General features: G+C 37.8%; 1 protein-coding gene across 6 annotated transcripts in view; it reads right to left on the bottom strand.

Annotated features, from left to right (window-relative positions):
* Window positions 1-16,650, bottom strand: part of fra (neogenin protein frazzled) — a 535,028-nt gene that overhangs the window by 233,501 nt on the left and 284,877 nt on the right. For all 6 annotated transcript variants that reach the window (XM_090412604.1, XM_090412608.1, XM_090412609.1 and 3 more), the window contains exon 13: window positions 10,507-10,617. In XM_090412604.1, the coding sequence (XP_090268730.1) occupies window positions 10,507-10,617 (111 nt within the window). The remainder of the gene's footprint in view (window positions 1-10,506; window positions 10,618-16,650) is intronic.

The raw sequence follows: 16,650 nt of genomic DNA, 5'->3' as shown, positions 1-16,650 counted from the left end.
ATTTCTGCTACTTAGGCATGATTTTTAGTGAAGATGGTAAATTAAATATGGAAATACACAACAGATTCAACAAATCTGGTATGTTAGGAAGTCAACTGAATAAACTTATATCGAATAAGAGAGAAATTAGTCAAAACACTAAACTAGCTGTATACAAGACAGTGGTCAAACCAATTTTAACTTATGGATTTGAGAGCTGGGTTAGAAGTAAAACAGTTCACCAAAGACTGGAGACCGCAGATATGAGAGTCCTGAGAAATATTAGGGATGTAAACAGATGGCACCAATTATAATATCATATTAAAATTGAGGAAATTATTATTATTATTATTATTATTATTCTGGCCTCCATGGAGTCAAAATACTCATCATGGGAGGTCCTTCTTAGGAAACTCAAAGTCTATCATACCACTCCTTGAATTCATTGACCGTTCTTGCTCTAACCACTCTCGCAGGCAATGCATTCAACAGTTCAACCACTGTCCATGCAAAGAAACTACTCCTCATCCTCTTGCTCACAGCTTCCTTTCACAACTTCCAGGGATGACCCCTTTGTCATCACTACTTCCTGCTGTTCCACCAAGCAACAGAACTCCCCAATGTCTACCCTGTAACTGCCTCTCAACAGTTTAAAAGTCTCAATCATATCACCTCTCCTTCCTTCTCGATCATATCACATATCCACCAAACTCTGCAGTGCACATTCCCTTCGTCAATCATCGTAACTGACATTGTACAGTCCTGAAAACCATCTTTGTTATCTGCCTCTGTACCCTTTCCACAGTTAATTTATCCCCTTCAAATCCTGGGGACCAAATCTGAGAACAATAGTCTAAGTGTGGTCTGATCAGGGGTCTTATACAACGGAATGATAACTCTTTTATCTCTGCAGGTCAGCGTCCTTCTCAGTATTGCAGCAATCCTCTAGGTTACTTTCACCACCTCTGTAATATGCTCCCTGAATTTCAGTTTTCTATCAATCATCAACCCCAGATCTCTTGTCTCCCCTACTTCCTGCAGTAAAGCTCCTCCAATCTAGTATGCATACTCCCATCGATGAATCCCGAACTTCAAGACTTTACATTTTGCTGCATTAAACCGATCCCCCATTCATTTGCCCATCTGTCTAGTTTATTCAAATCCCCTTGCAGGGCTACCACATCTGCATTATTACTAATAACCCTTCCCAGCTTCATATCATCTGCAAACAACTGAATATCCCCTTGCAATCCATTGACAATATCGTTGATATAAAGGTTAAACAATACAGGTCCCAGTACCGAGACCTGTAGAACCCCCACTTGTAACCTTCTGCTTCCTTTCTATTGCCCCACCATATGCAACTCTCTGATGCTATCGGACAGCCAATCCTGAATCCATTTGTCTAACCCGACAATTAAAACCATAAACTGATAATTAATTTTCAGCACATCATGTGGCACCCTGTCAAACGGCTTTGCAAAACCCCAAAAAATGGCAGTATATGCCTTTCCCTCATCAACTGCTCTTGTCACTTTATTATAAAAGGCAATCATATTACTAAAGCAAGAGTGCCCCTTAACAAATCCATTTTGATTCTCACAGATAACATTACTCTCATTTGCCCAATCCACTTTACACCAAATTGTGTCTGCTTCTTCACTTGTGGAATACAGCTTACTATTGCTGCTAACAAATATCCCTTCACAATTTCCCAAGCATTAATGATATCCTGGCTTTCCAATTCTGCCATCCATGGAACTGTCCCTAGTTGATACCTAAGACTATTATAATCACCTGTCTTATAATTCCACAGACATTCCCTTTGCTTTGATACTCCGGCATGTCTATTCATTTTCCAAGTCAAAACCGTATGGTCACTCTCGTCAACTGGTGGGAGAGATGTCATCTCACTTATTATTTGCTCTTCTGACGCTATGACCAAATCCAAAACTCTTGAACATCTTGTTCCCTCTACTACATGTTGCCTAAGACATTTGTCCCTCAAGAATTATAGAAATTCTATCCCCTTATTACTACATGCACTTCCTTTTCCTTGTCTTTTTGCTGCTATAGTTAAAATCTCCCATAACAATCATTCTTCTTGCACTTGCAAAGCTCAACTGTCTAAACATCTCCTGGTCCCCACCCTCTGTGCTCCTTGGTTTGTAGCAACACTCCACTATATATCCTGTCTTGTCCACTTCTATCTCACACCAAATACTTTCTAAACCATTAGCATCACTGCCTTCCAAAACCTCCACTCTTAGAGGACACAGAGTCATCACTTATCGTAAGCAGTACTCCACCACCACGTTTTCCTTTCCTATCCTGCCGAAAAATGCTGTACCCTGTTATTATATCATCCTCCATCAACCAGGTCGCAGAGATCCCAATAATCTTTGACCAGGCTGATGCTATCAGTGCCACCAATTCATCTCCTTTATTTTGGATACTCCTGGCATTAGTATAAAGCATAAAATGTCACTGCATCTATACCTCATTATCCCCTCTTGACCCCACTGAACTCAGTGTTACCTGACGTCGTCCCCCTTCCCCCATGCACCCATTCCCACAAGAGGCCACTCCCTGCTACCATCCACCCTGGGAATTCTAGTTTCCCTGCATTGACACACTGACTCATTCAGAAAACAGCAATCTCTCCAAATGCCTTCATCTTTCCTCATTTAAATGCAAATGGTCCCTCACATGAAGTTCTCTTCTGTTCATAAATGTCCTCGAAGCATCCACATATTCCAATCCTCTCTTCTGACACATTCTGGCTATTATCTTCTGCTCAGCTCGTCACTATCATACCTGGGAAACACACACACAATCTTTCCTGTCTGCATTTTCTTTTGCACAACCTTAAGCAAGACTCTCAGATCTCTCGCCGCCCGATTTACATTGCCTCTCAAGTCATTTGTGCCCACCATCACATTCATTTCATCCATCCTTTCACCCTTCTTAATTGCCATAGCCACACTTTCTATCATCCCTCCAGGCAAACACTCCTTTGACATCCTATCTTGCACACCACAAAATTTTATAAGAAAAACCTGATGGGCTCATCCAGGATTTGAACCTGGGACCTCTTACACCCCCCAACATGACTCCTATTAGGAAAAGAAATGATTAGGAAAGAACTTGACATTGTTAGCATCCAGGAATGTATTAGAAGAGCTAATTTCAGGTGGCATGGTCACTTAAACATAATAGCAAAAGATTAGCAAAACAAGTGGTCTCTGCCAGGTTGGCAGGAAAAAGACCCAGAGAAAGACCAAGATATAGGTGGATTGATATGGTAAAAAAGTGGCTTAGAAGATAGAAATATAAGATCTGACAATGTTGGAGTCTTGACATGTAACAGACTGATTTGGAGGAAAATTGTAGATAGGAAGCTGGTAATGATGAAAATTTTTCATGACAGTACTATCATATCCTGTACACCCCTTGACGATACATGTCAGGAATTTGATGATGATGATGATTTTAATCTGGCATTCTCTGACATGAGTTGTCAGAACTGTTGAATACACAAGTGATGAATGTGATGAATGAAATCATAAATGTGTAGTTTAGATAGTTGTGGTTTTTAATTTACGGAATTAACAATGCATATAAAGTATATTAATTAAAGATAACTTTAATGAATCACTTATATATTTAGGCAATGTCACATTGCCATCTTCAGGAACATAAAGATATGGTATGTGCACTAAGGAACTAACAAAGCAAATGAGGAAGAAAGAAAGAAACTAATTTTGTTCCTAAAGTCCTAATGGTGCCCTCTTGCGGGCTAATTTGGTAGTCTTGTCAGTTGGGCTGAAGTTCTCATAATGAAAGTCTCCCAAATTTGGGGCAGTTTCATGCACCCAAATTTGTTGAGGTTAGGAACGTTTTTTAGAGCTGCTGAAGATTCTTTGAATAATCTTTCGTATTTAAACTTGCTGCGATGGATTATTTTTGTTTTCTTCCAACGAATTTTATGGTGGGTATCTAAGGCATGGTCTGCCAGCCCAGAGCGGCTGTACTGATGAAACCGGATGTAGCCTTGGTGTTCTGAAATCCTGATATTTGTTGTTCTGCCTGTTTGGCCAAAGTAGGACAATTTGCAGCTGCAAGGGACCTGGTATACACCAGGTAGGTCTAGGGGAAGTGGTTGGTCTTTGGTAGAGCGGATAAGGGATGCCAACTTTTTATATGGTCTGTAACAGGAAGTAAGGTCATATTTTTTGAGGATATTAGTTATTTTTTCAGAGGTGCCCTGGATGTAGGGGATAGCGATAGACTTGGTGTAGTCTTTATTGTGGAGGGGGGAGGGGGGTTGTGGTTTACAGGTTTTAGTATTTTTTGGATTTTTTTGGGGTTATAGCCATTGGCTAAGAAAGTGTTGAGGATGTGGTTTAGTTCCATAGTCAGGGCCTTGTCATCTGAGCAGATTAATTTTGCCCTGTTATATAGTGCTTTTATCACCCCATATTGTTGTGAGGGGGGGGGGGATTGCTGGTGAATGTATCTGCCAGTGTGGGTGGGTTTTCTGTAAACAGAGAAAACCAAAGATCCATCAAGCTGGCTAGTGATTAAAGTGTCTAGGAAGGGGAGGGTGTTGTTTTCCTCTTTTTCTAAGGTGAACTGGACTCTGGGATGTTGGTTGTTTAAGTGTGTTAGGAAGGAGTGGAGTGTGTCTGAGCCATGTGGCCAAATAGCAAACACATCATCCACATAACGAAGCCAAATAGTGGGTTTTTGTGGGGCGGAGTTTAAGGCTTTCTCTTCAAATGTCTCCATAAAGAAATTGGCCAAGGGTGGGGAAAGTGGTGAACCCATGGCTGTCCCCTCTATCTGTTTGTAGAACTTTCCTTGCCAAATGAAATAGCCTGAGTTCATTGTGAACTGAAATAGGGCTGAGATATCGGGAGGAAACTTGGCTTGGATGAGCTCAAGGGTTTCTTTGAGTGGGACATTAGTGAATAGGGAGGAGACGTCAAAACTGACCATTATGTCAGTGTGTTGGAGTGTGAGGTTTTCTATACTGACTTTAAAGTGAGCCGAGTTTTTTATGTGTGATGGTGTGTTTCCAGTGTAGTGTGTGAGTGTTTTGGCTAAATGTTTGGCTAATTTATATGTGGGGGAATCAATGCCATCCACTAATGGGACGCAATGGCACATTTTATGTATTTTTGGGAGTCCATATAATCGGGGGGATCTAGAGTTATAAGGTTTAAGTTTGTTGGTGACTTCCACAGGCCAAGAAGTGACTTTCTTAAGGAGTCTGTGGATAGTTTTAATCTGAGAGCTGGTCGGATTATATTCAATGGGGAGGTAAGTAGTACGGTCTCGTATTAAAGAATTTAGCTTACCTTTGTAGTCTTTTTGATTGAGTACCACAGTGGTGCTTCCCTTATCAGCTTTGGTGATTACTATTTTTTTGTTGTTTTTTAATTCTTGTAGGGCTGTATATTCGTTTTTGGATAAGTTGGATTTTGGAGGTTTGGCTTTAGTGAGAACACCGACTACATCCAGTCTCGTTGTTGGCGATATATTTAGGCATGTTGCGAATTCCACGCTCTATTTGGATCATGATTTCTTCAGCAGGTATCCTTTTAGGAGCTAGGGCGAAATTGTGACCACGTGAAAGTGCAGTGAGTGCTTCAGGCTTTAAAACTGCCGACAAGAGGTTGACTACTGTGTTAAGTGGTGGCTGGGGTACAGAAGTAGAAGTCTTTGTCAGGTTTTCGTATTTTTTCACGTGCCGACTATGTATTTTTTCGAATTCCTTTCTTGCCGATGTGCATGAGATGTCATGAAGTATAGACTATAGATCAAGGCCGAGTGTGTTAGAAAGCTCTTTCTCTAGTGCCCGTAAGGTTTTGTTTTCGTCGGCAAGGAGAACGCGTGTCGCGGTAATTTGTTCTCTTAACAGGGCGAAGCTAGTGCGGTTATAAATGCGTAGAGCTTTCTCGGAAGTAAAACGGTGCTTCAATTTGACACAGTTGGAGATCACTTTGTTATCCCGGCAGCATTTTAGGAACGTCAGATGATTTATTTGCCTCGATATCTTCAACCTCAATTTGCCGTATTGACGGGCCTTTCGTGCGATTGCATCTCCGTGGATGATCATGATTCTAGTAGTAAGACTTATACGTTGGTTAGACATAACTGGTAATTAATTTACGGAATTAACAGCACATATAAAGTATATTAATTAAAGATAACTTTAATGAATCTCTTCTATATTTCGACAATGTCACATTGCCATCTTCAGGAACATAAAGATATGGTATGTGCACTAAGGAACTAACAAAGCAAATAAGGAAGAAAGTAAGAAACTAATTTTGTTCCTAAAGTCCTAATGGTGCCCTCTTGCGGGCTAATTTGGTAGTCTTGTCAGCTGGGATGAAGTTCTCATAATGAAAGTCTTCCAAATTTGGGGCAGTTTCATGCACCCAAATTTGTTGAGGTTAGGAACGTTTTTTAGAGCTGCTGAAGATTCTTTGAATAATCTTTCGTATTTAAACTTGCTGCGATGGATTATTTTTGTTTTCTTCCAACGAATTTTATGGTGGGTATCTAAGGCATGGTCTGCCAGCCCAGAGCAGCTGTACTGGTGAAACCGGATGTAATCTTGGTGTTCTGAAATCCTGATATTTGTTGTTCTGCCTGTTTGGCCAAAGTAAGACAATTTGCAGCTGCAAGGGACCTGGTATACACCAGGTAGGTCTAGGGGAAGTGGTTGGTCTTTGGTAGAGCGGATAAGGGATGCCAACTTTTTATATGGTCTGTAACAGGAAGTAAGGTCATATTTTTTGAGGATATTAGTTATTTTTTCAGAGGTGCCCTGGATGTAGGGGATAGTGATAGACTTGGTGTAGTCTTTATTGTGGAGGGGGGAGGGGGGGTTGTGGTTTACAGGTTTTAGTATTTTTTGGATTTTTTTGGGGTTATAGCCATTGGCTAAGAAAGTGTTGAGGATGTGGTTTAGTTCCATAGTCAGGGCCTTGTCATCTGAGCAGATTAATTTTGCCCTGTTATATAGTGTTTTTATCACCCCATTTGAAGAGAAAGCCTTAAACTCTGCCCCACAAAAACCCACTATTTGGCTTCGTTATGTGGATGATGTGTTTGCTATTTGGCCACATGGCTCAGACACACTCCACTCCTTTCTAACACACTTAAACAACCAACATCCCAGAGTCCAGTTCACCTTAGAAAAAGAGGAAAACAACACCCTCCCCTTCCTAGACACTTTAATCACCCGCCAGCTTGTTGGATTTTTGGTTTTCTCTGTTTACAGAAAACCCACCCACACTGGCAGATACATTCACCAGCAACCCCCCCCCCCTCACAACAATATGGGGTGATAAAAACACTACATAACAGGGCAAAATTAATCTGCTCAGATGACAAGGCCCTGACTATGGAACTAAACCACATCCTCAACACTTTCTTAGCCAATGGCTATAACCCCAAAAAAATCCAAAAAATACTAAAACCTGTAAACCACAACCCCCTCCCCCTCCACAATAAAGACTACACCAAGTCTATCACTATCCCCTACATCCAGGGCACCTCTGAAAAAATAACTAATATCCTCAAAAAATATGACCTCACTTCCTGTTACAGACCATATAAAAAGTTGGCATCCCTTATCCGCTCTACCAAAGACCAACCACTTCCCCTAGACCTACCTGGTGTATACCAGGTCCCTTGCAGCTGCAAATTGTCCTACTTTGGCCAAACAGGCAGAACAACAAATATCAGGATTTCAGAACACCAAGACTACATCCGGTTTCACCAGTACAGCCGCTCTGGGCTGGCAGACCATGCCTTAGATACCCACCATAAAATTCGTTGGAAGAAAACAAAAATAATCCATCGCAGTAAGTTTAAATACGAAAGATTATTCAAAGAATCTTCAGCAGCTCTAAAAAACGTTCCTAACCTCAACAAATTTGGGTGCACGAAACTGCCCCAAATTTGGGAGACTTTCATTATGAGAACTTCAGCCCAACTGACAAGACTACCAAATTAGCCTGCAAGAGTCCATTAGGACTTTAGGAACAAAATTAGTTTCTTACTTTCTTCCTCATTTGCTTTGTTAGTTCCTTAGTGCACATACCATATCTTTATGTTCCTGAAGATGGCAATGTGACATTGCCGAAATATAGAAGTGATTCATTAAAGTCATATTTAATTAATATACTTTATATGCGTCGTTAATTCCGTAAATTAATTACCAGTTATGTCTAACCAACGTATAAGTCTTACTACTAGAGTTGTGGTTTTGTTAGAAATTGAATATCAGTTTAGATTTCCAAAAGTGGGCACATTGTTTAGTTTTGTATTAGGCCATAAATTTTGAAGTGGATATGCAAAAGAATTTTATGAATATTTTCAAGGCCATACCAGTCTTGAAGATGATCCACACGAAGGACCTCCAAAAAGTGTAACACCAGAAATTATTGATCAAGTGCACGACATGGTTTTGGATGACCAGTGAGTCAAAGTGTGTGAAATTGCTGAGACTATAGGCATTTCAAAGCACGTGTATTTTAGAACGTGTAGGATATATTTTGCATGAAGAATTGCAATGAAAAAGCTTATGCCGCTCTTGCTCCCAGCAGATCAAAAATGCACTCTCATGAAAATCTCTCCGAACAGTGCTCGGAGCATTTTAACAAGAATAAAACTGATTTTGTGCATTGATTTATTACTATGGATGAGATTTGGATTCACCATTACACACACCAGAATCCAAACAGCAGTCAAAACAGTGGACAGAAGCTGGTTATTCAGCACCAAAGAAGACAAAGTCAGTTCCATCAGCAGGAAAGGTCATGGCATCAGTGTTTTAGGATGCTAAAGGCATTTTGTTTATTAATTATCTTGAAAAGGGTAAAACAATAACCAGGGAATATTATTCCGATCTTTTAACTGGATCAGACGAAAAATTCGTGAGAAAAGACCCGGTTTGCAGAAGAAAAAATCATCTTTCATCAGGACAATGCACCTGCCCACAAAGGTGTTTTGGCATATGGGAAAATTAAGGGATCTGCACAATGAATTGTTGGAACATCTACCCTATTCCTCAAATTTGTCTCTGTCTCGCTTCTATCTCTTCCCAAAACTAAAACTCTTCCTTGCTGGTCAACGTTTTAATTTGAATCAAGAGGTGATTACAGCTGTAGAGGGGTATTTTGCAGATCTTACTGAGAACTGCTACAGGGATGGGATAATGGTGCTGGAGCATCACTGGAATAAATGTATTAATCTTAAGGAAAATTATTCTAGTAGCAAAGGCTAGACGTTGGTCATACATAACTGGTAATTAGCTTACAAAAGTAACAACGCATATAAAGGATATTAATTAAAGGCAACTTTAATGAATAACTGCAATATTTCGGCAACGTCACGTTGCCATCTTCAGGAACATAAAAATATGGTATGTGCACGCAGGCACTAACAAAAGCAAATGAGAAAGAAGGCAAGAAACTAATATTGTTCCTAAGGTCCTAATGGTGTCCTCTGGTGGGCTAATTTGGTTGTCTTGACCATTGGGCTGAAGTTCTCATAATGTAGGTCTCCCGAATTTGGGGCAGTTTCAAGCACCCAAATTTGTTAAGGTTTGGAACGTTTTTTAGAGCTGCTGCTGATTCCTTGAATAATCTTTCGTACTTAAATTTGCTGCAGTGTATTATTTTTGTTTTCTTCCAACGAATTCTATGGTAGGTATCTAAGGCATGGTCTGCCAGCCCAGAGTGGCTGTACTGGTGAAACAGGATGTAGTCTTTGTGTTCTGAAATCCTGATATTTGCTGTCCTGCCTGTTTGGCCAAAGTAGGACAATTTGCAGCTGCACGGGACCTGGTATACACCAGGTAGGTCTAGGGGAAGTGGTTGGTCTTTGGTAGAGTGTTCCAAACCTCAACAAATTTGGGTGCATGAAACTACCCCAAATTTAGGAGACTTACATTATGAGAACTTCAGCCCAATGGCCAAGACAACCAAATTAGCCCACCAGAGGGCACCATTAGGACTTTAGGAAAAATATTAGTTTCTTGCTTCTTCCTCATTTGCTTTTGTTAGTGCCTGCATGCACATACCATATTTTTATGTTCCTGAAGATGGAAACATGACGTTGCTGAAATATTGAAGTTATTCATTAAAGTTGCCTTTAATTAATATCCTTTATATGTGTTGTTAATTCCGTAAGCTAATTACTAGTTAAGGGAAATTATGTTGAAAAATTAAAATAATTTTGAAATTATAAATTCGTTTTTTTAATTGTTAGGCCAAGAACTTTTCAGACCACCCTCATAAAATCTCACAGGAGAAAAACAGAGAAACAGAAGGAAAAGGTCAGGTGATATGATTCTGAATATAGATTGGAGAGGAATGGAATATGCTGTCAAGATGATTGGTGAATGAAGCTCAGTGAATATGCCACAATCATGACTCCACAAAAGTCTGAAATAAAACTACAGTATTACTATCTTCAAATATAATTCATAATATAATTTCTTACCATCAAGATCATTCTGATAAGTTTCAACAGTCATCCAATCAGTTGGTGGACCACTTCCATTAATGGAAAGAGCTGATATCTTCACACTGTACTGTGCTCCTCGTTCTAGGCCTTAAGGAATAAACAATTTTTTAGAGCAACAATTAAAATTCAAAAAAAATTTAATCAAATTTAAAATCAATATAAAAATTTGTTTGAAATGTGCTTACTATCATACATATAATTTGCTGATGCAATTAAATACTATTATTTTAAAAATATTAATTAGAAAAATCTGTTTTCAGCTTAATGTTCCATTCATGCTTAGTAATAGAATTTAATATTTTAAATATTCTTAGAATTAAGGCTGTGGAAAGTGCAACTCGAAAGGAATAACATGGTGCATTTCCTCACTCTGGAAAGACAAAAGCCTTCTGTGACACTTGAATATGCTGGTGAATGTGCAAAACTAATTGAGGCATTTAATGAAAGATTCAAGGATGTGAAAAGTAAACAAATGGAATTGAACATCTTTGCTATACCGTTCAATGTGGAACCAACTGAGCTACAACATGAAATCATTCAGTTGCAAAGCGATGATGAGCTTAAAGCTAGGTACAACAACCTCCCACTGCTTGAGTTCTATAAACATTACATAAACAATGACGAATTTCCTACTTTGAGGAGACATGCATTGAAATATGCATTTTTTTTCTGAACAACTTACTGCTGCGAGCAGTTCTTTTCAAAACTTTCCATTGCAAAGAGTTGACTGTGCTCCAGACTGACTGATGCAAACCTAAAAAAGCAGTTGTGAGTAGCAACATCATCAATACCAGCTAACATCACATGCCTCACCAAAGAGAAGCAGTTCCAGCCATCACATTAGAGGTTAGTTAATTAAATGTTTGACCAAATATAGCAGGCTAATTTTTAAGTTGATAATTTTGTATGGCCTGCGAATGATGTTATAAATATCCAAATGGCCCTTGGCAGAAAAAAGGTTTCCCCACCCCTGATCTAGACAAACCAATATCATTAATATGCAAGTTAAACACAATGGCACAAATACAGAACCTCATAATACCAAACTGGTTCATCTTCCTACTCTTAGGCTTTGTACCTTCACACATTTCTTTTTGATACTTTAGTCAGCCATCCTCCAGTCCATGTAAAACACCTATTTTGCATACTCATCTCTCTAAATTTGTATAACAATCACTCATGTGGAATCATATGGCTTGGCAAAATCTAAAAGTATTGGGATACATATTCATTTCTATTACCTTACTCTGCAATTACTCAATTATAAATATGAGCTCACTGCTAAACAAGGCCTGCATTTAACAAAGCCACTCTCTCTCTCTTCTCAGAACATCAAGGTGCTACCCACCTCTGGATGCAGATCCAAATTAGCCTCATCAATGACTTAATGGCCACTCCAGAAATACTGGTTAGGATATAATTGATTGCTTCTGTCCTAGTCCCCTGTACAGTAATACCCTGCCTTATAATGTTTTGCTTTATGATAATCCACTCACATGACACTTTCAATTATGAAAGTGTGCCCAATGCTTTTCAATTATGACCAATGCCCATTTATACAATGCATTCACTCATACAACATATTTAATGATATGACACTTCTGTGAATCAACCAATGTGCATTTTTTGTGAACTGTTTATGACATCATTGCTTACTACATCTCAGTGTTTTCCTGTGAATTATAAACTGTTTATAACTATTATTTTACTTCATTGTTGTTAATAATAGATAAAATTCAAAGTAGAGGTGCTGTTGCTTCCAGTGAAAAGAAGATGCATAAACCTATTACATTTACACTAAGATTAAAATTATTAAATTTTAATAGTGACGATAGCGTACTGTTAACAGTTTGTTATATATTCATAATCTTGTTAAATAATGTAAATATGTTTTCTATCTAGTTTTACAGATTCTGTTTCCAGGTCTATGTATTTGATATTTTGCAATGCTACATACTTGAAAATTAAGTTGTCTTTTTTATATATTTTATTAACAAAGTATGTATGTATGTGTATATATATATATATATATATATATATATATATATATATATATATATATAACTCAACATACAAAATAAAATTGTATATTAAAAAAAAAAATAGTGAGCCTTTTACTCATTCATGCTTATATTCATAACCTTTAAGATACTGGGTCTTCTGGCATTAAATACGAAATATCTACAAAAGCAGAAGTTGATTAGTCGGAGATTCAAACAGATATAAAGAGAAAACTTGTCAATCTTGGTATGGAAAGTCAAAACACATGTTCCTCATCAGTTCTTTTCCTATTTGTTGCTGTCATTTTCCTTAGAGAAGTAGCAGCAGCAACAATTTCCTCGGACACATCACACAAGAAAATAACATCTCACACCTGTATCTTCAATATATATAGTTAGTTCCACTAACAGGTGTCAAGAACAGTTGTTCTCTTGAACACGTTAGTTCCAGAGAACAACTCATCTTTCTATCTAACCTTCAATCAAAAAACTAAAATGTACAATGGTGAAGATATAGTACTTCTCAGCAGGAACTTAAATAATAAGGAATCTTAAATTAAATAACAAGAAATAACTATTGATTTCTGATATATTTCTTTATTTCTTAAACGGAATCATTCACAACTCACCTTTTTTGTTTTCTATTTGTTCCATATTTTTAATATCTCTCTCTCTCTATGTATATATTCTTCTCTCTGTCTCTCTCTCTCATCTGTTTACTTTCTACTGCAGCAGAGCACATACTGCATTTTCTGATTTTGTAATTGTGTGAATGATATCACACAATTACATGACAGCCAGGTATCACAGATAGCAAAGAAAAGCTTTCTGTAATGGTGAATTGGATATGTTTGTTGACAGTGCAATGAAATTTCTTTTCCGCTTGATGACTATTTCATGAATTCTGCATGAAATAATTTCCACAAGTATTTTAATTCCAATGATGCAGTAAGGTATGTTGTTGTTGTTATGTTCCATCGAGTCATTTTCAACTCCTGGTGATTCTATGAACATATGCTCTCCAGTTAGATCTGTCCCTATCTATATCTTTCAGAATTTCCAGGCACATTCCAGTTGCTTCTTTAACTCCATCCACCCATCTAATTCTTGGTCTTCCTCTTCTTCTGCTTCCATCAACTTTAGGAAGGTATGTACATCTTGCTAATACTTGTTGCTGCTGCTAAATTAGAAAATTAATTCCATCAGTGCCTTTAAACCATGAGGCATGGTTAGACTTAATAGCCTTACTAGTCGACTACCAATAGCAAAACTTCAAGCATTGCCTTTATATTATATTCTTTTTCTTAGTTGAATATTGTGAATCATGTTGTGCAACATGTAGAAGGGAGGCAAGAATTAGGAGAATTAAAGGTGAAAGAAAGGTTGCTGACCTGGTTGGCCGAGGGGTTAGCATATCTGCTCTTCGGCCAAAAGGTTGCAGGTTCAAATCCTGCCGTGGGCATGGATGTTTGTGATTTTCTGCAAAGATACTAGTGCTGGTGGTGGTGGTCAGCAGTAAATGGCATTGGTGAAGATGATGAAGGTAGTTGAGGTTGGTAGAGTGGTGGGGATGGAGAGTTGTGGAGTGATTGCCCTCGCTCGATGAGTCTTTGGACTACCTGGAGGCATTATGTAATAATAATAATAATAATAATAATAATAATAAGATGAAGAATTGGAGGTGTATCAAGTGTTTCTTGGGTTAGATGTTAATAAGGTTGTGAGAATGGATGACATATCACCATGTATTTTTAAAGAGTGTGCAAAAGAGTTAACCATGCCCTTGTCCTGGTTATTTAACAGAGTTCTGCAGTGGGTAAGGTTTCTAAGGAGTGGAAAGAAGGCAAAATAATACCTCATCACAAGCATGATTCAAGAAAAGAAGTTTCCAATTATAGACCATTCTGTATATCTGCTGTTGTGATCAATGTGTTGGAAAAATTGATTAGAAATAGAATACAGGATTGGGTTGATTAACATAAGTATCTCTATGATGGTCAGCATGATTTTGTGAAGGGCAGGTCTTATTTTAGCAATCTGCTTAATTTTTATGATAAGGTGATGCATGTGTTGCATAAGGGAGAATTATATACAGTGATATTATTGGACTTTGCAAAAGCATTCGATAGATTGCCACATGACATATCGTGTACAAGTTACAGAGGACAGGAATAGATAGTATATTGGTTAGATAGATCAGAGATTGGCTCTCTGAACAACACCAGCAAGTTGTGAATAATGAGCTGCAGAAAAGGAAGGTGACCAGTGGCATGCTTCAGTGGTTTTTTCTTGGGCCCCTGCTGTTTAACTTGTTTGTAAATGATATATCATGTGGACTGACTGGGGGAGCTTCTGTTTTGATGCAAAGTTGGGAAGAATTATCAGGAGTAGTGCTGATGTTAATTTTACACTTTGGGATAGAGAAATATAAGGCTACATACCATATTGGTCAAGCTGCATTTCAGGAAGTGGATGAGATTCGAGATCTTGGAGTGATGGGGGACAGTGGATCGAAATTCTGAGGGCACATCACATGTGTTGCAAAGACTGCACATTGTAATACTGTTATGATAAAAAGTACACTGACATGTAGGGATAAGGAGGTGGTATATAAGGCATTGGTCAGACCACACATGGACTATTGTGCTTAGATTTGGTCACCTAGTTTTCATTGTGATGTGGAAACATCACAATGTCCAAAGACAGATAACCAAAATAATATCAGTACTCTTGGAGTGTTGGTTATGAAGAGCGTTTTAGAAAATGCGGATTACAGAGGTTGGTGGATAGACAGAAGCAAATGATATGATAGAGACCTTAAAGTTAGTTAAGGGATTCTATCAGATTAATACAGAAGAAATTATAAAAAGAGTAAATGTTATGATGAGAAGAATGACAGACCATTCCAGGAAGGAGATATGGTGAAGAAGGGAGTGAGGAGTAGATTTTTTATGTGGAGAGTTGTTAGTGAGTGGAATGCATTGCCCGAGTGTGTTGTGAGGGCAGATAGTGTAAATAACTTTAAAGTTCATTATTGTAGACATATTGCTGGTTGAGTGGACCTACCACGATAAGTCTGTTGGCTCCATGGAGGAAAATAATAATAATAATAAATAATTCCACCAGTGCCTTTAAAACATGAGGCATGGTTAGGCAACAGCCTTGCTAGTCAACTACCAATAGCGAAACTTCAAACATTGCTATATTATATTCTTATTCTTACAGTTGAATATTGTTTTAATAAACATAATTTAGTCAACATAATGACATTTTTATACATCTTTTATTTCACTTTTAATTAACTAAACTAACAATAATATCTTTCATAAAGAAAAATTACATAAAGATATTTAAACATCTTTACAGTATTAAACACTCACATAGACCACAGATGAAACTTATCTTGCACTATACTATTACAGTTGTTAAAACAAATGTTTTGATTTGTGAAAATTATTCTAAATTTTTTTTTGTGTATCTGACATAAATAAATGCTTTATTTGCATAATTTACACACATATATTACTGCTTGAAAAATATTATTAAAACATTACAAGCATCTACAAGTGATTTATTCCTGGACATTCCTCATATTAGGCCACTATTATAATTTTTAATATTTAAAATTTACATTTACTCACATCAACTGTTTGGATTACTGTGTTCATCCAGAGCTGAACTCAGTCACATGGGTTTCTTTTAGATGAGGAAGTGGAGAAAATGCAAAGGTTAGTAACCAAGATGGTGAGTGGTCTGTAGGATGCTTCCTATGAAGACAGATTGGGGGTCTGCAAGTTGCAAAAGCTGTATGCAAGGACTAGATTTTTTCACTTGGAGAGCAGTAAACAGTAAATGAGTATAATAAATTGCCAGAGTCTGTTGTGAATACTTGTCAGTCATTGCATTCAGGAAGAAGTATGATAGATATTGGTAGATAGTGTTGGATATCTCATGATGAATCTTCAGACTCCATGGAGCTTCCTGTGCAATAATAATATTTTAATATTTAATGTGTGTGTGTGAAGAAGTGTGTTTGTTTTTAGTGTTAAAAACAGCTATTCCTTTTCCTTGATTACTAATGCTCAAATAAGGAAGTTGCACTTCTTATTTAAATAAGATC

The sequence above is a fragment of the Typopeltis vanoorti genome, chromosome 23 (assembly GCF_054136105.1).
Source record: "Typopeltis vanoorti isolate ZY-2024b chromosome 23, IOZ_Tvanoo_1.0, whole genome shotgun sequence".
Lineage (NCBI taxonomy): Eukaryota > Metazoa > Arthropoda > Arachnida > Uropygi > Thelyphonidae > Typopeltis > Typopeltis vanoorti.
Note: the sequence above shows the minus strand (reverse complement) of the source record. Positions and strands in the feature narration are given on the sequence as shown.